At 46.1% G+C, this 27,649-nt stretch overlaps 1 protein-coding gene across 3 annotated transcripts; it reads right to left on the bottom strand.

Moving 5' to 3' along the window:
• Positions 1-192: 192 nt before the first annotated feature.
• Positions 193-27,071, bottom strand: SREBF1 (sterol regulatory element binding transcription factor 1). 3 transcript variants are annotated; one of them, XM_083152808.1, is made up of 19 exons: positions 26,750-27,071; positions 17,563-18,024; positions 16,973-17,220; positions 16,752-16,886; positions 16,306-16,518; positions 15,927-16,041; positions 15,249-15,427; positions 13,800-14,001; positions 13,536-13,717; positions 13,053-13,314; positions 12,788-12,954; positions 12,157-12,325; positions 11,930-12,038; positions 11,300-11,409; positions 10,778-10,910; positions 8,675-8,837; positions 7,356-7,547; positions 6,843-6,954; positions 193-2,286 (listed from the first exon to the last, which is right to left on the bottom strand). In XM_083152808.1, the coding sequence occupies exons 1-19, from the start codon at positions 26,853-26,855 to the stop codon at positions 2,066-2,068; spliced, it is 3,480 nt and encodes a 1,159-aa protein (XP_083008934.1). In that variant the 5' UTR covers positions 26,856-27,071; the 3' UTR covers positions 193-2,065. The 3 variants fall into 3 exon arrangements, with proteins under 3 accessions (XP_083008934.1, XP_083008935.1, XP_083008936.1); XM_083152809.1 differs by lacking the exon at positions 26,750-27,071 and adding an exon at positions 22,538-22,668; XM_083152810.1 differs by lacking the exon at positions 193-2,286 and adding an exon at positions 5,044-5,130 and having other exon boundaries at positions 26,750-27,070.
• Between the last annotated feature and the right edge of the window lie 578 nt (positions 27,072-27,649).

Here is a 27,649-nt window from a genome sequence, read left to right as displayed (position 1 = left end):
GGCCCAATATGTAAACGGGATCATTGCTACATATAACCCCCACATTATTACGCCTTATTCCTGCATTTCTTTTATGTTTGCTCCTGCAGTCAGTAAGTGGTTTGCTTTAATCTCTGTGATGAATCCTTGTATCTGGGTGCAGAACAGCCAAAGAAACGCAACAAGACCGTTTGCAAAGCAAAAAAAAAAAAAAACTACTTTATTTTTTTTCCTTTATAAAATAAAATTATAAATATCTCTTAATAAATCTTCTGTACAAAAAAACACTTTGGAAACTAAGAAAATATGATTTGAAATGCAGAAATACAATCAGGAGAATATATACACGATGGGGCCGCCTCCTGGGGTACCCATCCCATGAGCCACATAGGAGTGACCTACTGTAGGTGCTGCGATCATAGAATTGTGGCTTTGTGAAACTTTGGGGCATGTTGATAACATGCAGGGGTCCGGGAATTGATAATTGCAGCAATGCCTAGGATACGAGCAGTCTGTATTGTGAGAGACTTTTTAAATAACGTTTTCCTTCTATTGTACTAAATACAATTTACAGAGACCCCAGGGTGAATCTGACAGTAGCGTGCACAATGCTACAATCTGAAGCAAGGCAGAGGGTGTATAGTTCACAGATCATGTCTAAGTTGACCCCAAAATGTCAACATGCACAGGGTCGACTCTGGAAAAAGGTAGACACAAGCAGGTGGTCAACATGTGTTTTTTTTTATGCCAATGTCGACACATAAGCACTTGGACCCCCAATTAGTGTACCGCTTTACACAACGTGCTCCAGGCTACTTGAACGTTCCCAGTTGGAGTCCACATGGATGGAAAAAACTCTTGTTGACATTTTTATGTGTCAACCTACACTGTCGACCATTTTCATGATAACCTATTGTTTGTATCAACCTTTTGACCAGGTCAGCCATATATAGTGTCGACCTAGACATTGTTTGTTGGCTAGGATGATTTTATTTAGTACTTTTACCTCAGATCACTCTAATGTAGAGAAGCATCTAGCAAAATGGAGGCTAACATTCTCCTGGCATTTATAAGAAAACAAGATACTCTGGGTAGATGTATGAAGCCGTGATCCTGAGGAGAAGTGGCCCATGGCAACCAATCAGCACTGAAGTAACATTTATCATTTGCATAATATGAAATTATACAGAGCAGCTGATTGGTTGCCATGGGCCACTTCTCCTCTGGCTCACTCCTCCTCCCTTATCGCTGCTTCATACGTCTACCCCTGTGTTCACTAGGAATTAGGGAAGTTCTGATGACTTTTGGTATAGGACACCTCCATACCAGTTAAAGAACATTGTTGGGAAATGTATCAAAGCTTCTACGGAGTGTTAAAGTACACTGGTTGCTATGGGCAATTTCTCCACCTATCTATCCAAGTCCACTCTGTAAAAGCAAAGATACAGATAAAATCTCAATTTATGTGCAGACAGAGCCCTTTACATGCAATACCCCTCCAAGTATCGATAGTGAAAACATGAATACCTGCTCGCTTAGAAAAATGCATTCACTGCAATGTAGCAGGAGTGGCGTAATAATATCTGATTATTTCACCATTGTCCATGAACAAGTTTTACAATAAAGTTTTTCACATAAAAAGTGAATTTTGTGAGCATTAAATACCAAAATGGCAGATGAAAAGTGGCAACAGGACGCCCCCTGTATAAGTATACAAGTAGATAGAAGCTGTTCTAGTGCGATTTGATTATTTTCTTTTACTGTGCAGTACCTGACATAGTGGAGGCAGCCATTTTGTTTCCAGAGAACAAATGGGCTGTATTGTACTAAAGGGTCCTGCACCCCACACAACGGCTGCTTTCACTGTGTATAAGTAACCGGTACACTTTAAAAATCATCCTTTTAAAGCTCTATAAATAGTTGGCGGCCATTTAAACATGACCGCCGTTTTTCCCAAACCATTAAATTCCTTACAAGCGAATACTGACGAGAAGCCGGATCTGTGAATTTGGGCAAAAGCCCCCTGATCAATAAAACCCCCTTGTGTCCCAATACAGTTCGGAGGAGTACCCAGGGCGTTTTCGGCCTAGCTGGAGGTCACAGCTGTCCCGCTGCCCAGGGTCAGGATAAACTGCTGACAGTCATGCAGGGTTCGTTTGTCTCCGAGCTTCTCCAGAGTGCGGGCAGCTTCAGCCAGCATACCCACCCTTTGCCCTGGGGCAGACAGGAATGATGGAGGCAGGTAGCGGCAGGCTAAGAGGAGGGCTTCAGCGTGCTCCCGCGTGGTTAGGCTCGTTTCACGGGTGCCTGGTGAAAACAGAGATAATGCTGGCAAGTCACTGACCGCTACCAAAAGCTCACTTGCAGGAAGCATACTATCATCATTAGTAGACATGTGCCAGTCTGGATTTAATCAGATCTCAAAATGCCATTTTATTGTCTCTTGGATATCGCGTGTGTTGGATAACCAGTAAGAAAAAAAATAAAATAAAATTTGGCGTTAAGAACCGATTAATTGCGAACCCACACATTTCTGTTACAAAACACCAGTAACGTTAAAGGGGAGAACCACCATCCAGGTAGATTGTTACTGACTTTACAGTGCACAGATCATGTTCATGTATTTGTATTGGTGTCACTTGTACCTACACAAAAGGTCTGTTGTCCCGTGTGTATCAAAATAACTCTGCCTGGACAGTAGAGTTCTGGCCATACACGCTGTGATACGTGCGTGCGTTCGGATCACATTGCATTGCATTGCCTGTGCACGCAATGTGATGAAAACAAAGTACAAAAAGTATGTGTAAGCACATACTTTTTGTACTTTGCGAGGAGGTGCCGCAGGAGCGTGCACCTCAAAGCACATAAGGCACAGCCCGCATCGCAGCGTGTATGGGCTGCTTTAGAACTGTAAATCAGTGTAAATTGTGAGGTCATCGTGTCAGTGAGGTTTGTGACTTAGGGCCAGATGTACTAAGCTTAAGAAGTGATAAAATGGAGAGTGATAAACCACCAGCCAATCAGCTGCTAACTACCATGTCACAGGCTGTGTTTTGACACTATCCATGTTATCACTTTTCAAGGCCTAGTACATCTGGCTCTTAGTAGGAGTATTATGTTCATATAGTCCAGAATACATCACATAGTACCACATTAATTCCCCGCCCCTACCACAAATACACACACACACACACACACACACACACACACACAGAGTTATTCTTAACGAAGAATATTTGTATTCGCAGAGGCAATAGATTCACCAAAATTCAACCATAGTGCATCCAGTTCCAAAAGGAGAATAAGGGGGTTATTTTGGTTAATTATTTCTGACAAAATCCTTCTTAGATGGACAAAACCATGTGCACTGCAGGTGGGGCAGATGTAACATGTGCAGAGATAATTAGATTTGGGTGGGGTTTTATTCCAAAGTGAGATCTATATTGCAGTGTAAAAATAAAGCAGTCGGTATTTACCCTGCACAGAAACAAAATAACTCACCCAAATCTAATTCTCTCTGCACATGTTACATCAGCCCCCCCTGCAGTGCACATGGTTTTGTCCATCTAAGAAGGAATTTGTCAGAAAGAATGAACCAAAATAACCCCCTAAGTACATAGGGGTAGATTTATTAAGCTCGGTGAAGTGATAAAGTGTCTGGTTTTTATCACCGGCTAATCAGCTCCTACCTGTCATTTATCAAACCAAGCCTGTAACTTCACAGGTAGGAGCTGATTGGCCGGTGATAAAAAACAGACACTTTATCACTTCACCAAGCTTAATAAATCTGCCCCATAATCCTCAATAAGTAACCACATATCTATAGTTATCTGTATCTTCCAGTGTCCACAGGGGGCAGCAAACCCCCAGTAAATGTAGGTCTTGTACACAAACCTCTGGGGCTCATTCACTTTTCATTTTCGAACAGAAATATTTATTCAAATGAGACCACGGAGTAGAAGAGAGACCTTTGGGGCCCTGATTGTATCTGAATCAATACATCTGGGGGTTTAGTGAGGATTCACATTGACTCTTCCTAGGTCTTCAGATATCTCAGGAGACACTGGCACATACAGTACCATACTTGGTCACTTTAGCAGAGCAGATCTCTCCCTGGATTTAATAAGAAGTAACGCCAATGACAGACTGTCACGGCTGCTTAGTTTTTTGTGGTTTAACTAATTCTCTCTAATAATACAGTCTATGAAACCATTATAAACCAGTGATGGAACCAAGGCAGGAGGAACTGGAGTTATCTGACACACACACACACACACACACACACACACACACACACACACACACACACACACACACACACACACACAAGGCCTCAGTGATCGTTCTGCTTTCCAATCAAAGGCTATACCCTTATGTGCATATTGTTATAGGTGATGGTCAACCTCCGCTGGGTGTGGCCTACAGGACTCTAATCAGGCACCGCCCCCAGACATTGGCTCATCCAATCACCTTATAACATCACCTGATGACCACAAATTTGGAGCTACAGGCATTTCTTCATTTAAAAATTATTTAATAGAAATAACAAACTGCAAGTACTCAAACGTGACACCTATCACCCAGAACTATTCCTACACCATAGCCGAATGTGATGTACTAAAAGGTATCTCAGATACAAGTGCCCAGGGACTAAAACATGGCCCCGTGTCTCTACAGGCAGCTGTACGGGCTCCGGGTGTAGGGGACAGATTTCCTTATTATCTGTACAGTGTACATCAGTCGTCCGACGCAGCATCCAGAAAATCCTGGGGTTGTGAGTAGTATAGAAAACCCACTGACGACCAACTTTACTTTTAGCGCTCATTGTTCTGTAATACATAGACCGCTCTGGGTGGCTGGAATTGTTCCTCTGCCGTGCTAGACCATGTAAGACTGCAAAGCTTCTCCACTACTTAAAATAAGGGGAGATGAGCCCCCCTCCTTCCTGTGATGAGCATAGACTCCTCTCGCACTGCTCCAAACTGTCCACGGACAAAGTCCTGTCAGCGGCAGGAGGGGGCGTAACAATGACAGGCAGACTGTCAGGTACATGGGGGGGGGGGGCGGTTCTCGTTAACGCGCCACTGACGGACGGTTACTGACAGGGCAAAGTTGGCAGGGTCACACTGCAGCTGACCAACCGCGCTATATCTGTGGATAAAAGAAAAGCAGCTTCAGTATCACCTAATATCTCGTCCCCTGCTAACCACAAGCCTTATGGGTGGTGACATGACGCTTAGCTGCGTATCCCTGGAGCAGACGGTGTATTTACTCCTGTATTCCATTGTACGCCCAATGTGATCAATCTCTGCAGTCATGCACTACTGTATATATATATATACACACACACACACACACACACACACACACACACACACACACAAAGGCAAGGTAACACGGACATTAACCTCCAGGACCCAAGCTGGATGGTAAGACCACAAAGTACAAAGTGGAAAGACAGTGGTCTGGTCTCCACTCTATCACCCTCCCCATCTCTTTTCTGTTCAGCCCGATCCAATGAGATGGCCCAATCCACCCTGTGTTAGCATCTCATTGGTCGGCACAGGTTGTGGTTGGGGGTTGGAGTTCACAGATTCACGGCCGTACGCAGCACTGTCCGATCTGGCTCAAACTAATTACATTTCCTTTAGGTCATTAAATAAAACGACAAAAGTGATTACCGCCCCATTTTGTTAATTACCAGACCTGCGTAAGGAACTTATGCCAGAATATGTGGATTTTCCCCCAAAACTGGCTGCCTCATTGCAGACACTGTCCCGGGCAGCAGCGTTCTTGTCCTAGTGACACAACGTTGCTAAATGAAGGTTCCGGAAACTCTGCAGGTCTTAATGAGTCCACTCTGGGTATTATTCACGCATCGTGCTGCCGAGTTACGCCTGGTAAAAACTACCACTCTAATGTCCAGGTTCTGGGAAATGGTCGCTCTTTGCTTCCTTCTTTTGTTATACGTTAATTTTAAAAAAATAGTTATTAGAGTACAAGCTTCCTAAGCGAGTGTGTCAGTAAGAGGATTGTTAGCGCTATTTGTGTGCCCTCAGTCTACTCCATACTTGCCTACTTTTGAAAACTAGTTTCAGAGAGATTATAGTTGGTAATAGAATTTTGCAAAAGCACCCCCATTGAGGGGACGTGTCATGCTCCACCCAATGGGCTGTCTAAGTTCCATATATGGAAAGATTGTGAACGTGGCACCTGGAAGAGTGGGTGTGCACTGCTACATCTGAGAGGAATCTTCTAAAATGACTTCTATCCAAATGTAGATGAGACCCAAAGCAGTTAGTAAGAGCTACTGTACTTGGCAAAGTGCTGGGAAATGGTGCTGATAATTCAATGTAAATGTATCTGTCTCTCATTCCCTTTTTCCCAAAAATGTAACAGTGTAATGTGGGCTAGGTGACATGAGGGAGATTGCTAGACTAATGAGGGAGAGAGGGAGTCTCCTGCAGAATGCAGGAGGGTAGGCAACTATGGTGTACTCTGAAACAGCTATCAGATGACTACAAAAGGATAAAGGTGTACCCTCCGAGGGGTTGAGCGGTGAGAGGAGGAGATGGTCACATGCATTGTACCAGATGACAGCAATTCAACTTCCAAGCAAAGTACGGTTGCAATACTTCGCACATCGCTGGGAATTATAGTACAGTAGATTGGCACTGCAGACTTTCCTGTGCTCCTCTATGGGGTGTAAGAAGAATTCTGCCACGTTGGCTCTTGTGAGTACCCGGCAAAACAGGCAAAAGACTGGCCACTTACATCTACTGCTCTGAATTGAATGGCTCCCCAAGAGACTTGGGTACAATGCGGCATCACACAAGCTCGGTGCCAGTGGAAAGGATTCTCACCTTCTTTACTTGACGGAGGTACTCTCCTACGCAAGCTCCGGTCCAGTAGCTGATGTGTCCGTGTGGGGCTGGCACCGGCCATTAGCCTGGCTGTGGCTTCATGTAGGAAAACCTGAGACAGTAGGAGAATTATCATCAGATCTGCTATAAATGTCTGTGGGCAAAACTATTTTATTATTAAGGATGTTTGCACCTTCGTGCGACTTTAGTGCATGTAGGATCTCTGCCTAAAGCCGGCAGTTTTTACATTCTGCCTGTGCTTTTCAGCTGCACTTTTATATCATCAGGGAGAAAGGTTTGTTGGGTAGTAGAATATAGAACAGTGCTCTATCCAGGCAGCAGCTGTGACTGCTGTTCTACAGACACCGCTGAATGGAGAGCTTCTGTGTCTTTGTACACAGCCAATAAGATTTGCTAAGCTGCCAGTGGGCGTGTTAATGCAAATCCAGGCGGCTGCGATATTGGCACAGTATCTAACAAATTGTATGTGACTGCAAATCATCCAGCACTCACCCTGCGCATGGCGGGCTGGAAGTACTGCGCTAATCTGCGCAAGCTGCTCAAATCCATCTGGAATCCCCTGAGCTCTGGGGGAGATGCTGGATGGATGAGGCTGGGCTGCGGCCCCAGAGAGCTCTGCTGCTGCTGCTGCCATATGTTGGTTCTGGTCACCAGGAGAAGGTCGCACATGAGAAGCTGCACCGCCTGCAGGAGAAAGACCAGGACAGAGAAGACATAATGATCACTGATGTCATGTATGCTATGACACAAACCACTCCGGGACATAATAACAGCTTCTGCATGTGTAGGATTCATCCAGAGCTGTGGCACTATTCTGTCTATAGAAATGTTTTACAATGCTCCCTTTTTTATTTGTATTATTGCACTAATATTTGATTCACAGGGAACTAGTGACATCACCCAGGCCTATCAATTCACAGGGAACTAGAGACATCACCCAGGCCTATCAATTCACAGGGAACTAGTGACATCACCCAGGCCTATCAATTCACAGGGAACTAGTGACATCACCCAGGCCTATCAATTCACAGGGAACTAGTGACATCACCCAGGCCTATCAATTCACAGGGAACTAGTGAACTCACCCAGGCCTATCAATTCCCAGGTACTAGTGACATCCCCCAGGCATAAGGCGTAGGACTATCAATTCACAGGGAACTAGTGACCTCACTGAGGCATGAGGTGCATGACTATCAATTTACAGGGAAATAGTGACATCACGAGGCATGATAATAATATGAGGCACTGAGGCATGATGATAATATAATATAGGATAAGCAGGATCATGTCCCATGTCCACTGTGGGGATACAGGAGGGAGCTGGGGAACATAGAACCAGTGGACTATAGCTTGGACACCAGTAAACTGGGAAATACAGCTGAATTAGTAAATCATTGAGCGAAGGAAGGTGGGCCTCAAAGGACAGACCATCCTGACTGACGTGGCAGAGATGTCAATCAGTTTAGTATACATTCAGGAAATCAGTCAAACCTCTTGTCTAGCTGAAACCCGGTAAGGGTGGGTTCATAGTTACAGGTCACGTGATCACATAATGCGTTCTTGCTGGTATATAAGGTTCTGAGGTTACAACAATTGGGTCCTTTTTTAAAAAGAAAAAAAAAAACGCCAGGACAAGGATGCAGGTCAGGCACTGCCTCTGTGTTGCACTGCAGACACATTGCACATAGGGAATAGAACATGCAATGCAACTACAATGCACCACAGCCACAGAGATCTCGGAGGGCGCCCCCTGCAGCCCAGGGGAAGATTACTCTGCCAGAACAATGGCCTCCTCCTACTACTTTGCTCACCTTGTCCACATTGCTGTTGCTGGAAGGGCTGGCGTGGAGGCTGTCCCGGAGGTAACCGCTGGCCTTCTCGCACTGAGTCAGGCTGACCTGCGCGCTGTCCTGCTTACCCAACAGGGTCCGCACCGCCTTGAAGACGTAGAGAGCAGCTTTCGGCAACATGTTTCTGTCAGAAAGATAACAAAACATGAGTACCATTCATATCGATGGAGCCATGCGGTGGGGTTACTAACTTCTGCCTCTAGGCAGTTTGCTGAACACAGCGGTGGCAGCCATTTTGTAGGCTGCAGCAATATTGACAACAATGCAGTCTATAATGGATTAGAAACCGGTAATAACGGAGGCACAGGTGGCTTCATAACCATTGAAAAACCTATGACAAAGCCCCATCCTACTCATAAATTCCACCTAGACTATCTAAAGCTTCTAAAAATGAAAAAAATAAAAAAAAAGTAGATGTTGTTCATAACAACCAATCAGATTCTGTCTTTCATTTCCTAGGGTGCAATAGAGACATGATAGCTATGATCCGATTGGTTTCTATGGGCAAGACCACTCCCACATTAGTAAATCTATCCCCTAGTGTGCCTTAAGATTCTCTTTGGTTCCATTTAAAACCTGCATGTGCCAGAAAAACAGACAGCCGTTTCCGTTCCGAATACACGCCGCCCCACCCCCCCACACACACTAAATGGCATCTTCCACAATCGATGTACTATATCTAGCCAGATATCGAAATCTGGTAGTAAGTTTTAGACATTAGGCCTGTAGTTAAGATTTTCAATATCAAGGGTGTTCCACAAGTGCACACCGTGGAAGACTCCGGCGTTCCAGCTGCTTTGGGCAGATGGACAATTACATATATATAACAAAAGGGGAGTGCTTGCGCTCTGGGGTTGGGACAATTTCATATGTTTAGCGATCACCATGAGGCAATGGCCAACAAGGGACAGTCCAGGGCGGCGCAAGCTGTGCTATGGTGAGTGGTGTGTCTGCTGGCAGATATTAGTACCCTTGATAGATCAGTATATATATCACTGACCGGGAGAAGCTCCGGAACCATCCCTGCAGATCATTTGTACCCATTCATGTCATACATGCAATCATACGGGTGCGGGCACTTTCATCACGACAATGCCCTACCGCACAGGTCCGTAGCCAGAAGATTATGGATGGCATGTTATTAAGCAGGCATGTCCAAACTATGGCCCTCCAGCTGAAACAACAAGTCCCATCATGCCTGGTCACAGTTTTGCGATCAGGGAATGCTAAAAGTATGGCAAGGCATGCTGGGAAGTGTAGTTCACAACAGCTGGAGGGCCATAGTTTGGACACGCCTGTTATAAAGGATACAATGCAATAAAAAATGTCCATATATATACGAAGCCCCAGAATGCAATGCATTCCAGAACTTGGGGCTGGTGGATAACGTCATCTTTGGGTGGCGTTATCCAATAGAAGACTAGGGTAACTATCCCTGAGGCGGAGTCAGTCAGATGTCCCCAGAACACCCAGTGTCTCTCTGTGCTTGTGCAGAAAGGATCCTGGGTCCACCGGAAGTCCTATCGCTAAGGACAGTTCTCATCGCAAATTTCTTGGTACATACCAGTGTTATTTATGATGGTATGTAGCCGATAAGTGGAGGGATGTGAAGCACTGCGGATGCGATAGTACCTGGCGCCATGAGTAGGCCCGACCTTTGCTGGATTTGAAGCCAGTAGAGCACATGGGGGATGCGACCACCATTGACTATGAGGAAATTGTGAACCATTATTTGTCTATCTGGGCCAGATTCTCTAAGCTTCAAAAGTGATAAAATGGAGAGGGATAAACAGCCAGCCAATCAGCTTCTGCCTGCCATTGCACAGACCGTGTTTGAAAAAAGTCAGGCAGGAGCTCATTGGCTGGCTGTTTATCACTCTCCATTTTATCACTTTTGAAGCTTAGAGAATCTGGCCCTCTTTATGGCACATTAGTTATTAATAATACATCTCACCCTTTATTCTCCAAGTGCAAATTTTTGGACAATTCGATGCAAGGAGTTACCTCACAAATGTAATATGGTTTAACAGCCCCAGCCCCCGACATCACTGCTCGGTCACTCACTCTGTGGTATGAAGGGATTTCGGCATGTACTCCACCACCGGGTATAACCGCTGTGCCGCCTCATCGTCTCCTTGCAGCCAGTTAATGGCCACGATAATGATGGAAGCCCACCACTTAGCCACGGGGTCTGTCCCTGTACAAGAAAACAATAGAAGGTGGCATGAAGGTAGGATTCCGGTCATCTGCGTTTAAGCTTCTAGCCGTATCTTAGTGATTTAGCCACTAGGGGGCACTGCACTAACAAGAATCACATTTTCAATAATAAAAGCTGTGTATTATACGCACCACTACTGAACACGTCAAGGGAGACTAAAACATGCATACAGTATACTGCAGAAAATGCATTTAATGTTTCTTTAGGTTTCATAAATATTTAACTCTGGTTCGTCCATCTTTTAGTCAAACTTTTGTTTAAACTTTTCCAGAAAATATATATACAGGTTTATCTATATAAACAAGAGAGCGTAAGCTGGCTGCCCGGTGGGGCTTGCAGACAGACGTCAGTAGAGAAACGGCGCTCACCTGTAACGGCAGCCATGCTGGAGCTGATTGAGAAGGTGTGATTGGTTACAGCAGCAGCGTCAGAGCATCCATTCAACAGCTGCAGATATTCCAGAGCATCGGAGAACTCACTAGGGGAGGAGCAGAATAGACAACTAAGTAACCGCCCTCGGGGGGAGAGTTGTCCCCCCCGCAGAAGCTAGCCCTGATCCGGGGCAGGAGGGGACCAAAACCACACCATAGAAAGACAATGCCCCCATCTTGCAGAATGTGACATAGTAGAAGGAAAAGGGGCATAATACAGACCTGCATATTAATGTCAGTGCTAACCAGTGGCGGATCCAGGGGGGAGGGGGCTGCACCACAGTTCAAAATTCAAATAGAGGAGCCACACCCACTGTCAGTAAGTCAGTTTGGAATGGCAGTTGATGTTGCTCTTCTGTTTGAATTTTGAACTGCACTGTAGCTCCCCTCTGGAGCCTCCCCTGGTTGAATCCACTGCGGAAACCAGAATTGGAGGTGAAACGCATTTTTGGTGGCAGCTCCCAACAAATTATCATTGAAAGGCACAGTTTGTAAGCATCTTTCACCAAACACAAGTATAGCAGTCTACTTTTGTACACTCTATACACACACAAATTGCAGACTCACCCTTCCCCCTCTGTCAGGGGTTTCGACTGCTCCGGCTGAGCCACACAATACAGCGCCTTCTCTAGAAGATGCTCACGGAACGCCTGTGTCACCTGTGCCAGTGGGTCCACTAATCCAAAACACAATTTAATGGTACAATGAGTGGATGACACTGCAGTTGGCCAGGGCACAGTATGAGTTACTGGGTCTGACCAGGTGGTGCTTCCTACATGAATGGAGATCAGTACCTGTACTGCCCGCGACGCTGTAAATAGTGTCCTTCGGAGAGCTCCTCACACTCCAGTCTCCGTCCACAAAGAAACGATGACCTAGAGGATGGCAGAGCCACTGCATAGCAGGGGGGATGGCCACACTCTGCGCCAGGCACACCTGGCGGGCACTGCACAGGAAGAAGCGCTGGAAAGAGAAATACAAGGTCAGGATCCAGGTTCGGCCCTGTCGGATGGGGGGCTGAATTCGGCCCATAGTGGTCATTTGATCATCCTGCAGCTTCCAAAACCCGTGCAGTTCTGCTTCCCTGCCCGCTCTCTACTGTGGTGCTTCTATTACAGTCTGGTCTGTATATCAGTGCTGAAATACAGACCAGACTGTGCTAGAAGCACCACAACAGACAGCGATACCCCAGGCAGGGAGGAGGAACTGCACATGTTATGAAAGAAGCAGGGTGCTGGAATGAACACTAGTATCAGAGACAATCTTTAGCAATCCTTCATATATATGCAGTTACTGCTGGTGTCGTCATGAAGGTGGACATATATGTATATACTGATACCAGAGTAATAGCAGACACAACACAATATGAGTGATTTCAGCAAGTAAGGACACAAGAGGAACATTTTTGGGGGGATGGTGCCTCACCGCTAAAAAGTGAAAGCGGCGGTGAAGACTGGCTTTTACTCGCAATGCCGCCCCAACGTAGATCTCTGCCAGAGTGGCCACCGAAATGGTGTTCCCCGCACAGTCCGCCAGATTGACCGCACTCAGTGCCATATTGATAGCGTTCAGGTGACCTCCCACGTGCTTCCCTAGGGAACAGAATGATCAAACACGTTTTAACCCTTTTTGTGCGCAGCCACCACAGTGCTCTCATTCCATTTAAAGCCCTGTAAATACCCCAGTATACCTGTCATGTGCAGCTGGTGCAAACGATGGTAAACCAAGGCAGCCTCTCTGCAGCTCTTCCGAACATCGTCTTTCAGTTGGTGGTCCCTGCGGAAGCCCCCAGCACGCTCCGCCAGCCAACGTCCCACCCACAGCCTCTGTAACACGTAGCGGATGATGCTCCACATGAGACTGCAGCACAGGTCAAGTTTAGAGGTAGGAAGGGGTCTTCCCAGAGCTTTCAGGGCTTTCCAGAGGTGATGCGAAGCCTGAGCGAAGTCCCCCTAGAATGAGGAGGGAACACCGTTAGCTGAGCTGCTAGAGGCCAATTTGAGCATCAAGTGGTCTCATATAACCACGCGAGTTCAATTATCCATCGATCTTGTCCATATATAAATGAGGAATCAATTAAGAACCAAATGAGACTGTTGGTATACTGATTCGGAGTTGAACATGTGATTTCATTTTGGTTGTAGGTTTGTCCTGTGCTGGCATATGTTCTTACCCGGGACAGATCAACATCGGCTTGTTTCCGGTGACACCAGAAGAGGACAGAGGATTCGGAGTGCAGACGAGTGACTGGCTCGCCATAGATAAACAGTCGAATGAAGACAGCCAGAACAATGATGAGGTTTATGGGCCAGAGGAGGGTGGAGGGAGACAGCCAGCTGAGCCACGAGGAGGTGTCTGCCGGGAGACAACAAGTCACATACAGAAAGCCACATTGTCCTATAGTAGCCCCTGCCTGAACCAGTCTACCAGGACTTACCGGAGGACCCCATATCCAGCATGTTTCTGCTGCTGCCATGAAATCGGTCACTTCCAGTGGACTCTTGGCTCCTGGATCCTCCCATCAGGAAAGACAGGGGATTGTAAGAGAGGCAGAGGAGGGTAAAGAAACAGAAAAGCATGCGGGTGCGGTCCTGCATCCCATTGTTGGGGGGAGACGGCAGCTCCTGTTTGACTTGCACCTGAAACGTCCAATGTACAGTAATGAGCCCTTTGTGCTCAGCATGGGAGATGGACTATAAAATGGTGTATTGTAAGAAGTGATCAATGATTTGCAACCATCAGCAGTAGACCATCTATGATTAGTCAATTCATCACCATAGATAGCTACAAAACCATCAATGGTCGATGGCCAACCCTAGTTGAGCGTGTGTGAGGTGTGCGGTGAGTGAACATGATAAGAAATATGTGTGTGTGATGGGTTTGGTATGGCGATCCAGCAATCGGGATCCTGACTGCCGGTGCTCCAACAGGGGAGCGAGCGCAAAGAAGCCCCTTGCGGGCTCGTTGCACTCGCCATGCTGCGGGCTCGGTGGCGCTCTGCACTCACCACAGATTCTCTTCTCAGTCTGTGCACGTCGTGGACCCCCAAAAGGCATAATAGCCCCCGTCAGTCGCGATCCTGATGGTCGGGCATTTAAACAGTCGGGATCCCGTTGTCTGAGTACTGACTGTTGGAATCCTGACTGTCGGGCAGTCATCCGGCACCCATGTGTGATAGGAGAGCAATGTGTGTGTGATGAGAGTGGGGTATGAGTGATGTGTGTGAGTGTGTAAGTCATTGTGTGATATGAGAGTGTTAGTTAGTGTGTGAGTTTGGTGTGTGCGTATGATAGAAGAGCGATGTGTGTGTGTGTGTGTATGATAGAAGAGCGATGTGTGTGTGTGTGTTGAGAGTGTGAGTGTGCGATAGAATAGAGTGTGAGTCAGTGTGTGATATGAGATGATAAGTCAGTGTGTTATATGAATGTTAGTGAGTTTAATGTGTGTGTGATGAGAGCGGGGTATGAGTGATGTGTGTGAGTGTGTAAGTCAATGTGTTATATGAGTGAGAGAAAGTGTTAGTGAGTGTGCGAGTTTGAGTTGTGTGTGATAGAAGAGCGGTGTGTGTGTGTGTGTGTGTGTGTGTGATGAGAGTCTGACTGTGCAATATAAGAGTGTGAGTCAGTGTGTGATATGAGAGAATAAGTGTTGTGTGTAAGTGTGATGAGTGTGTGTGTGATGTGAGTGTTAGCGAGTGTGTGATATGAGAGTGAGTGATGTGTTATACAGTGTGAGTGTGTCTGATTGTGTGAGACATGAGTGTGTAATGTGAGTGTGTGATAAGTGTATGATGCCTGTGTGATGTTGGGGAGTGTGACCCTAGACGTGGTATGGTGTACTGATGCACAATGGTAAGTGCCGTGTGGACCGATGTCAGGGTGGTCACCTTGGCTTCATCACAGAAGGGGCTGTCCGGCTCAGAGTCACTGCTGCACTGGGACAGAGGGCTGCCGCTGTGAGATGGGGAACCCACGTCCGACGGAGGTGGCGTCAGAACATCCATCATCTCCACCTTCACTCCATCCATATTAATCCCTGTGCCGGCCACAAGGTCTTTCAAAGTATCTAACGAGGAAGAAAGAACAATAACTAAACCTCAATGCCCGATTCCATCCAGGCTGCATAAGAATCACTTACGGAGGTGAACAGAAAGCTCAGTAAGGATTGTATACCAGCTTATCACACAGCACGCACTCAGAGTATACCCAGCCAGGCGTAGTGTGTACCAGCCAACAGCTATGCACTACAGTAACCATGTACAACGGGCCCTTGGTGAGGTGAGTGAATCCTCAGGGGAAATTTACTAAGATGGTAGTTCTGTTTCACATGGGATGTTGCTATTGGCAACCAGTCAGATCTTCTCTTCTACAATAAATAAATATGTAGATTCTGGTTGGTTGCCCATAGCAACATCCCATGTGACATAGAACGCCCATCTTCCCCCTTAGTGAGTAGATAGGAAACATTTCCAGAAATACCAGTTCAGCCCACTAACTGGCAGCTCCGCTCTGTAGGTGACAGGTTAACGTCAGATCAGATACAATAACACAAAAGACGTTCTTACTGTTTTTCTGAGCGGCCATCTTGAGCATAATGTTCTCCTGCTTCAGTTTGATGTTGTTTTGCTGCAGGTAGCGGATATAGTCAATCGCCTTCTTCAGGATAGAAGATTTATTAAGCTGTGGGAGCAGAGAGTGACACTGAGTATATAGTGTGGCGGTATCACTCCAGCTTCCCGTATACAAAGCTGCTTTCTCTGCGGGGTTTATACAATCATCAAATGGCACCTGTTCCACCGTTTGTAGTGAATTGGCCATTAAAAAATGACAGTTAGGGGCAGATTGGCTAATACTTTATCTCTCTGCACGGCTTTGTACATATCCCCGCGTTACAGAAACCTGACTGACTACACAGACCCTGAGTTCTGCTACCCATACACTTACCTTGGCTTCCGTTCCCACCACAAGGTCCTTCAGCTCGATAATCTTGTCATTGATAGATGACCTGTAGCGTTTCTCTATGGCGTTGTGCGCCGTGCGCTTCTCCCCTTTCATATTCAGCATGGCCATCTTCCCGTTACAATTTATACGGTTAATTGGCAGCTTGTCTGCGTCTACCATCACGGTGGTCAAAATGGTTCCTCCACTCATCAAGGTCTAGAAGCAAGAGAATAAAGAAAGAGTTTAGGACACAAAATGGCGGCGACCGCTGTGTGCATAAAATTCTGAAGTGAAAGATGAAAAAATGTGAAGTAAATATTACAGTAAAGATCCCACCATCATGAACCGCAAACCCGAGGGTCCATTCATAAAGAACCTGAGGTCTAGGAACGTGACATAAAACAGTCTACCATTATTACACATCTTCTACCACATGTTATGCTACTTACTGGCATTTGGAGCGGGGTTGTCCGTATTGTGGTGTTAGTCGTTGTGGTGTTGACGCCAGATATCATGGCTGTGTCGGTTTTAACGGCAGTCAGCAACAGAGAATCGGCCTTGATAAAATGAGGCTGGAGAAGGACCTGTTCCGGGGGGGGGATTTGTGTTAATACTGTTCTACCTGACAGAGTGGCGACACCACAGACAGCCTCACAGAACAAGCGCTCACCTGTTGGATCTGAGGGGCTACAGAAGCGGTACTGGTGGTGGTCAGGAACTGCTGGGGGGAGATGTTCTGGATGGTCAGATGCTGCTGTATCTGTGGTGAAGGGTGCGTCTGCAGAGTCGCGGTCTGGGAAGCAATGTTCTGCAGAGGCTGGCTTACAATACACTGCAATGGTTGACTTGCGGTACTCTGCAGCGGCTGGCCCATGATGCTTTGCAGCGGCTGGCTTGCTGTGCTCTGCGGAGCTGCAACTATTCAGAGGGTAATATAGAATTAGTAGACACAAGGGACGGGAATATAAAAAATATATTTTCTCAGTTTGGCAACCACTGGTGTAGTGTATCGTAGCGCGTTATAACGGATTGACCGGCTCCCGACTGTGCATTATAAGGATATTACAAGTCGTTATGGTTGGCAGAAATGGACTTGGCCTGTATCCTTTAAATAGTACTAAAGACCTTTACAAAATAAATTAAGTGGGCCTGATTCACAAGAGGCGTTTGGAACTTTACATCTAACATTCCTGATGTTTAGGTAACGTAATAGGTTAGGACCTAAACCTTCCCCCCAGACATCACCATGTTTATGATTACCTGTATACGTGCTCTGTTCTTGAAATACAGGCAGAGGCTGGGTGCTGAACTGTGGTTGCGTCACTAAGGTCTGCCCAAATGCCATGCTCTGCTGCTGTGGTGGAGGAGGAGCCGCAGCGGGGGCTTGGAGCTTGGTGAGGGTGTGCTGGGGTGCCGGGCAGACTTGCATTGGTTCATCCTTGACTGTGCTTGCACCCCCGACTTTCATCTGATGGACGAGAGTATCCTGGGGTGCGGGCAGCGGTGGATGGCTCTGGAAGCTGGGCGTGGAAATTGGAAACAGTTTGATGGGGGGTGCATTTGTGGGGGCTGCCAGCAACCCTTCCAGAGAACTAAGGGCTGCCCCATCGGCAAGATCCACATTTGGGGCGACATCCTGGGTGGGAGTATGGACAGGTCCAAATGGATTATCAAAAAACCCGGAGAAGTCGTTGTCATTATTGCGGATGAGCTGGAGCATATCTGGTGGGAGAGAGGAGACAGGATGATAAACTGGTATTCTCTGCGGACCTTGGGTTATGCATAGAATCGGGCATCGTCAATTGTTGCCATGGGATGCAAGCGATTTCATTATAATGCCAATGAGAGCACGTTCCACGGGCAACCTGTATTTCTGGCTTGTAGGTGCGAAACTCAGTGCGCCCAGTACTTTGGGCATGACTAGAGCAATAAGTAATGGGTGACCACAGCACTCCAGCCCATCTGCAGCAAAACTGAATATCACCTATCAGACACCCATTACTTACACATGCCCAAAAACCAGTGAACAGAAGCCCTTCCTACGAAATATGGCGACTGCCACAAAGTAGGGGACAAGCAGCAAAAATGGTTGGCGTGCTGAATATAAACAGTTACTTATAAATGAGCCAGTAATCTTAGCTCTGTTATCCCAATCCGCAGTCCCAAGGTGACCAATCGTGGGCCACAATCCCTTGAAAGCAGATGTTGATTGGCCTTCCCGCTCATACTCCCATAGAACTCCCCACAGAATGGTAGATACCCAAGAAAAAAACAACTGCCTGAAGCCTTCCTCAGGGCCTCAATAACGAGCAATTGATCAAACTTTCTGCAGTACATTGTATAAAATTATAGTTAGAAGCTGATTGGTTGCTGTAGCAACATATTCTCTCTTAAGGATGGATACATCATCCCCATACAGTGCTCTCCAAGTGTATACCTGAACCCATACCTCATCTGCCCCCCTCCTCCAGCTTCCGGTATACCACAATATGGGCCCGATTCAAAGACATATGCAATTCCAATATTTATGCCACTGAGTGATTATTGACCAAGTACCTTAGCAATGCCACTCACTGTGAGGATTTATTTGCAAAGTGACTGGCAGTGACCATTTGGAGGGGGCAGCAAAAAAAAAAAAAAAAAAACGAAATCGCCCAGTGTGTGTGGGCCTTTAGATGGACTCTACAAAATGCACGATACATACAGTACAGTACAAATGGCAATAACCAAATAACCCCTGCTTTACATCCAGTTTACAGCATTCCTTTGCCTAATCCGGTTTTGGCATTTGCACAGTTGATTTATGGTTCTGCGCAGTCATAAATTAAACTTTATTGCACCCAGGGGACCTGAGCTTCATCCATAGAAACCGCCGGAACTACTTCTTGGGTGCCTAGCTCAGTGACATTCTTATATAAAGCTATGTGCAGTAATCCTGATCATCCCACATCAGCGATTCCAGAGATGTTAACATCGCAGGATAACTAATTCAAGCAGCAAAAATGGGGATTATGCTGAAAAACCGGGATAAATGGAAACACTGTGTGTCAATAAAGTTGTATGAGAGCTTACAGTATTTGATTGGTGGAGGGGCATTACACAAACCGCACCAAAGGAAGTTGGAGTAACACAGATAAAGGAATTTGATTAATAAGAAAAGGGTAAAACTCTTGTGTGTCCAATATAATAATAGAATAACCAGGTAAAGCAGATACAGGTCCAAAATGATGGGACTGGAAGTATTTTGAACTTCTCCGTATTTTGGAATATTTCCACACCATAATGCACCGGGGGCTTAGGGATGGGACCCACGTCTAAAACACAAAATGCATTAATAATAAAAATTATAGAAAAAAATAAAGGTGCACAATATTTCCGAAAGTCGGAAATAGCAGTTCGGAAATAAATCGCCCAGGATTGAATACCTCCGTAAGCAGTAAATTTACAAAAGTGTGAGTTTCTAGAAGTCAGAGATGTTGCCATAGCAACTAGTTTCTACCTATTATCCTCTAGAACAGCTGTTCCCAACCTGGAGTACAAATACCCCCCATGGGGGACCCACTGCAGACTGGTTGGGGGTACTTGAAATCACTATTGGTAATGGTGGAGGAAGAAGTCCCCCGTTGCCGTGGAGACGAACCACATTGCATCACGTTCGGTTCCGTCTGCAGCACCATCAGCGTCTCCTCGTGCTTTTGTCCGACCAGCGATCCACTGGGAGCTACCCGCAGACATCAGCGATCATCTGCCCCACTCTGGTGGAGGAAGCAGGGGCATTAATCCTACAGGTGTTAACAGGAACCCTGGAGACAGTACACAGGGACCCGATTCTTGACCGCACACTGCTCCTCCGCTACTCTTTAATATAAGGACACACATACCGCTCACTTCCACTCTACTCGTAAGTACTGTGGATATTTCAAATTGAGAGGAGGGGGTACTCATAAATGACAAGCCTAATTAAGGGGTACAGGTGTGAAAATAGGTTGGGAAACGCTGGTCTAGAGGGTGCTAGATAACAATAAATAGCATCTGATTGGTTGCTATAGGTAAAATCTCTCTCACTTCTAAAAACTCCAACTTTAGTTATTTTACCCCTAAACATACTACAACACAACACACTAGGGGGGTTTAATCTGACAGGTGGAAATATCAGTAAACACCTATTCAACGTGATCACGTATAGGTGAAAACATCCGCTAATTCAACTTACTGCCTATTTTAACCAATACAAATTCTGTTTTTTTTAAAACCGAATCTGCATTGGTGAAACCGGACACTAAGGTGGACATTCAATCCCGGGTCACGACTGTCGGGCTGGCCCGACAGCCATGACCCTGTCCCGTTCTCGGCTGGCTCAATGACAAACCAGCAGGCGGGATTTAATCTCCGCCTGCTGAACACCGAAAAGGGGGCGTAACCGCGAGATACGGCCGTGGATCAGCGAGCTGTGTCCAGGGGGCTCGACAATCCACGGCCGTTCTCGGCAGAATGGGCCCGACTGTTTCTAAAGTTGGGCCCGTTCTGCCAAGATCCCTGTTCAATGCTGTTGGGAAAGACAGCATTGAATAGGGCCCCGCCGCTATTTCCACCATCGGAATAGTGGCGGGAGATTGAGTACCCCCCTTAAATGTCGAATTCGTGGCCGTTTTCAACCGATCTGCCACAATTTTCACCAATCCGTGGGCTATCAGACTGTCGGATAGACTAAATAGGTTGTAACCTAATGTCCTTGAAAAGTGACGATATTTCTGATTTCGGAAATATCGTCACTGAATAAATTACCTCCTAACACTTCATTAGAACAATTATAATAAACTCTGCAATTAAATATGGAGCCAAATTGAGGTCCTTAGAATAATTTTGGCCAAAACAATATTCAAGCCCATAACACAAGACCTCACTGGCCATCACTACCCAACCACATGGTAGCACCTCACTGGCCATCACTACCCAACATCATGGTAGCACCTCACTGGCCATCACTACCCAACATCATGGTAGCACCTCACTGGCCATCACTACCCAACCACATGGTAGCACCTCACTAGCCATAACTACCCAACATCATGGTAGCACCTCACTGGCCATCACTACCCAACCACATGGTAGCACCTCACTGGCCATCACTACCCAACCACATGGTAGCACCTCTCATGTTCAGAAATAGGGTGTAATCCCAATGTAATCTACAGGAATATAAATAAGTTTCTAATGCCGTGTACACACTGGACAACATACAAATGATACATTGTCGATCACTATTCCTCTTGACCCCTCCAAACTCCCAGACCAGCGATATTGTGCGTACCACTGAGAGAGTTTACAAAGATTATACTATACTACCAAATGGTTGGATTTCTGCCTAATTTAATTATGCGTGAACACAGATCATTCCTGTTAGTAGCGTACACACTGCAAGATTTGCTCCTTGTCATTAATGACACTTTCCAAATTGAATTGTGCATAAACGACAATAGTTCATATAATTTATGACTATGTTCTAAACCTCATTACAATCAAGAATGATATCTCTTATCACTCAATCATTTTCAAGCGATAAATCATGGAAAATAACTAGCAGGAGCTTTATAGACGTTAGGAAAGGGTCCGTAATATCTGCATTTATGGACCAGTAGAAAATCCCATTCCAATTCTTAAGCAGACGTCGGCGAATAAAAAAAAAAAAGGTGCCTCTTATTTGCTGCCGGGACAGCCATTTACTATAACATGAATCAAATTGGACTATGGACGCTAGGTAGAATTAAGTGTATAAAACAGTCACATTCAGTTTTGCAGGAACGTGCTAAATAAGAAAACGCAATAACAAGTTCTAGACTATTGGGAATGATCATTTTCCCAATAGAAGTCATTACGATCAACGGAAAGATTTACTTCAACATCTAGCAAAGGAAAAGTAAAAGGCGTTTCCCCTGACAACCAATCAGATTCAAGCGATCATTTATCTTGCACATTCTATAAAATGCCATCTTCAAAGTGATTGGTTGCTAAGGACAACGCCTCCACTTTTCCATTTGATAAAGTTTAGTCCATTTTCCCGCTTAAAGGATATTCCATGTTGCGGTTACAGGGTAAAAGGCATTATCCAATAAATGACATTATTAAGGGGCACAATGTATTAAAGCACTCCATTTATCTGCTCCGTGATTCTTCTGTAATGGTCTGTGGCTGTGCAGGTGTTAATTCTACACCGGTCCTTTCATCGGTTTTGTACCTTCAAAAGTGCACTCCATAGCTACGCCGAATACAGGGTCACACCGCCAGACTCCCCGATATCCCCCTTCCCCAGACCGGACACCCAAGAGGTGCAGCAGAAAAATGATTTTATTTTTGTAAGTACAGAGCCATGGATTTTGGTGTTACCCTCTCTGCCTGTTCCCACACCCTCCTCTTTCTCCGCCTCCTTCTCTGAGGGGGGGGGGAGAAGGAGTCTGAATCAGAGCTTTGATATGAGGTGACTGTTGAGGGCCAATCAAAGGACTGGACTGAGGAAGGACCAGGCTGTCTCTCAAGGTTACTACCGTTCACTGTAGTTTCCACCTCGTCAGGGTTATTATAGGACGTTAACAGTCTGCAGGAATCCTACACACAATTGTGCAACTATAAACGACACATGGCGTGCAATGCAATATATAGGGGATGCACTCTGTACTTTGTTATAGTGATACATTTCTGTAGGCGAGGGTCTTTTTTTACAGAATGTCCAATATTTACGACAAAGATACCATCATCGATTAAAGATTTTATGAATGGGACATAGCTGAAGCAACCTGTGGGTATTTTGGAGCACTCCACCAATTCTATCAGAGCCCCCGAGTTAGAGAAAGGGCCAAATGCAAGATGAACAAAATGGGAGTACCTGGGTAAAATGGTTGCACGCACCAGAAATTGAGAGGGTCCCCCTAGTAAGAATCTTTCAGTGAAGCTTTAAAAAAAGGGTGCCTAATTCATGTTTGTACGCTATGGCCGATGTTCACACAAGTGTGAGGCTATTAGACTGCGTACATGCTGCGATGACACTGCACATGCGCCAAGGTGCTGCTGCGATCCCGCTGGCAATTAAGAGTTTATGGGAAAGTGATGGATAGGAAGGGACCATTTGGAGATGTTAACGGGGGGGAGGGGGGGGTTACAAGAGCACAGGCATATCATGGCCATTTTGAAGGCCTGTATTTGTCCTTGTATATGGTACGTACAAAAACATGGTGCTTTCATCACCACTGCCATGTCCTGTCTGCGTAGCCATAGGCCGACCCTTAGGCCCGATATACCTTGTTTTTGCCTATAGCATACCCTCCAACATGGCCCATTCCATTAGGTACAAAATGCTCTGTTTCTGGACTTCCCTGCCAGTGGCAGTTGCAGAGGTGGGGCTGCAGCACAGTCCAATATTCAAAGAGGGGAGCCACCCCAAACATCACTGTCCTAGGCTCACTGGCAGTTGATGTGACTCCCCCCTCTTTGAATTTTAGACTGTGCTGGAGCCTCACCTCTGTAACTGCCACTGGCAGGGAAATCCAGCAACAGAGCATTTTGTACCTAATGGAATGGGTCATGTTGGAGGGTATGCTATAGGCTTTGAACGCGTACGCAATTGCTAATGAATTGGCAATGGCTGAGAAAATCGCACACACTAAAGCATGTGTACAAACATGTATTAGGCCCATAATACAGGCAGACATTTTGTGTGCCAATGTTTACTGGGACTCAGCCTATCAATTAACTAGGTACATCCTGACATCACCATGACCACCCGGGGATGTGCAAAAGGGGCAACCACCCGTGGCGCAAACCAGGCCAAAGTCTTCTGTTGTCCGAAGTAGACAACATTGTGGCCTAACAATGGTGCAGCCTGGTATATATAGCGACACCAGGAATATATAGACTTTTACCCAAACTGTGCACACATTTGGAACAACCTGATGTTATTTCCCTGCTGGACAGAGTACTGCCTACTACTGTCCGAGGTCCCTGTGGATGGTTCTAGTCAGGAATGAGAAGCCTGCCTCGGCAAAGCCTTTGTGATGGGTCTACCGGAGATAAACGCTGCACTGGTGACTTTGTGGGAATACTGAATCAGCACATATATACCCCAACATGGCTGCCTTCCACAGAAACATGAATAAACCACATGAAAACGTCACGTTGCCTGTAGCAACCAATCAGAGCCTGTCTATTATTTCTCCATTGCATCTAAAATAAAATGATAGAATCTGACTAGTTGCTTTGGGCAACATCACCATAGAATTACCTAAACCTCTAAGTGCCCATTGGTGGCCTACAGCCATTTTTACAGGATGAAATTTAACTATGGAAACCTAGAGTGACATCACACACATGTAACACCAGCAACCACCCAAACCAGCGTATAAACCATACTTGCCTACCCTCTCTATGAGGGAGAAAATGCTCTGTTTCTGGACTTCCCTGGTAATGTATGATTACCATCACCTGTGGGGAGCTAGGTAAAGGTGTTTCACCACAGGTGCTGGCAATCATACATTACCAGGGAAGTCCAGGAACAGAGCATTCTCTCCATCATGGAGAGGGTCAGATAGGCAAGTATGGTAGATCACCGATGTACATAACAATTCACAAGCGCTTGTGCACCACCGCTTACTGGTAAGTTATAAAACGGCCATTATCAGGTGAACTGTATGCTGTATGCAACCAGTGTAACCAGATATATACCAGTATACCAGAGGCCAGTATAAACCACCCAACTGGTGTCTGTGAAAATCACTATGCTGGGAATTCTAAATACTGTAAAAGTCATGTTCAGGGTTTTCCTGTTAATAATATCTCTGTGGAATTAAATATATAGGTTGGTTTTGTTTTTTTATTGCTTCATTGCCTTAATATATACACATTTGGGTGTCTGTAATCCGGAGTGGTAGAACGGGACAGGTATTTGGGTCAGCGCTGACACACACAGCAGCAATTTGACCCCTGGTTACAACAAGGGCAAAGGTTTTATTGATAGAGAAAGTAAAACACACAAGATAAAAAGGTTCAACTGTTTAAAAATAACACTAGACCATAATAATAATAATCATCGCCATCATGCATTTTGACTAATAAAGCTAATTTTATTTTATTTTATGTTTGTGACACGAGCAGTAGCGGCGTACATGGCCATGCTCATAACACTATACATTGCGGTACTTATGTAGTAACTGGGCTGCCGATTTTTTGATTGTATGCCTTAAGTTAAGGCATACAATCAGATGCGATGCGATGCGATATCGCATCGCATCGCATCGCATCCGATATCGGATGCGATGACCCGATTTTTCCATAGGAATCAATGTTAAAATGATTCCTATGGAAAAATGGGTCCTTTTCATACCCCTACTATCCAAGTGGGCATGGAGTTGGATATAAACCTGTGGCGAGCGTAGCGAGCCACCGAGCCCGAAGCGTGGCGAGCGAAGCGAGCCCCGCGAGGGGACGGTATTCGTCCCCTCGCGGGGCTCGCTTCGCTCGCCACGCTTCGGGCTCGGTGGCTCGCTACGCTCGCCACAGGTTTATATCCAACTCCATGCCCACTTGGATAGTAGGGGTATGAAAAGGACCCATTTTTCCCATTGAATTCCATGTTAAAATGGACTCAGTCCATTTTAACATTGATTCCTATGGAAAAATCGGGTCATCGCATCGCATCGCATCGCATCGAATCGCATGGTCGCATGCGATGCGATCTCCCGATCCGACCCGATTTAGAAATCGGCAGCCCAGTTACTACATAAGTACCTACATTGCTATACATATCTATTAACCAGCTCAGCACTGGCACAATGACCGACAGTAACCCTGTGTGATGTCACACTGGGGGCAGGGCTCAGCCAGAAACAGCCCTAGGAGGATTCCAGATCATACACATCCTGATCCACTCCATGTGTCTGATCACAGCCTGCAAATACTATTATGTGATTACAGGGCACCCCAAATAACCCCCCCCCCCCCCTACACCCCATACAGGGTCAATGTATATCAGTTGCAGAACAACAAAGCCTTAGAATACCCTAACACCCAGAAAAGAGCACGTCCAGCTGTTGAGGAACTACTAGTCTCAGCAAGCCTTTAGCAAAATACATTATCCATAAAACAAAACCAAAAAACAGCCACAAATGTCATTTATATAGAGAAAGGTAAAGTGGGGGAGGAGAGATAAAGTACCACCGAATCTGCCCCTAACTGCCATGTTCCATGCTGCGTTTACAAATTGACAGTTGGAAGCTGGTTGGCTGGTACTTTATCTCTTCCCACTTTAATCTCCATCCAAGGCTTACATAGAGTAGACCCTTTATTCCCAGTTACAAGAGCACCCGTAGGACTGCAGAAACACTGATCATGCAGCTACCTACCCCCTTCCCATCACCCCCCAGACACACACACACACACACACACACAAAGTCTCACCCACCATCTATGTCACCCAGCAGAGCTGACTCTATGTCACTGCCCTCATGGAGGGACAGAGAGGGGTCCAGATGATCCAGGGAGCTGTCATCATAAGCCAGGCTGTCCATGCTGAGAGTCCCCGTGTCCTGGGCCAGGCATGCAGCTTATTCCAGGGAATCAGCAGGGGGTGCTTGTTGTGGTGGGAGGGGGTCTACTGCTGCTGCTGCTGCCAAAGTCCCCCCAATGTCTTACAATAACCACCATGGAAGTTCAGTTCAAAACTGCAGCTGCTGCCTCTCTCCTGCTGCTGGCTGCAAGGGGAGGAGGGGTCTAGCTGTTCTGGCCCCGCCCAGGCCTGCCCCTTTCCTCCCCTCATATCCTGGACTGCCTCTTGCACTAAAACCAAGTGCCACTGCCTTTCCTAACATGGGCAGCCTCTGACAGGGAAGGGGGGGAGTTAACCCTCTCACTGCTCGTGCCCTGTGCAACTACTTGTATTATTGTATTTAACATTGGAAGTGGGTCTGCTGCTGACATACCAAGGAGAAAGTGAGGGAGGGGTTTCTGTACATCAGTATCATCACTGATATCATAGTAATATCTTATTATTAATCTTATTATTATTATTATTATTATTAATAACACTTGGTTACATGGTAGTATATATCGGAGGTTATTCTGGTTGATTCCCATATGCGTGCACGCTGGCACGAATATGGGCGGGCAGCTGACAGCCGGTGATGTCAGCTGCCTGCCCCCCGCACCCGCCTCACGGCTTCATTACCATGGAACGCTGGGCATTCCCATATGGTAATGGGGCCGCCCCCACACGCCGTGTAGGGTGCGTGCACCCAGCGAACCGTAAGTTTGCCATGGGTGCACGCACCTTACGTGTGCACATGCGCAGAAACTCATGGAGGAC

Source organism: Crinia signifera, chromosome 7 (genome assembly GCF_055691185.1).
Source record: "Crinia signifera chromosome 7, ASM5569118v1, whole genome shotgun sequence".
NCBI classification, from domain to species: Eukaryota; Metazoa; Chordata; class Amphibia; order Anura; family Myobatrachidae; genus Crinia; species Crinia signifera.
This window is presented reverse-complemented; position numbering and strand designations above follow the sequence as displayed.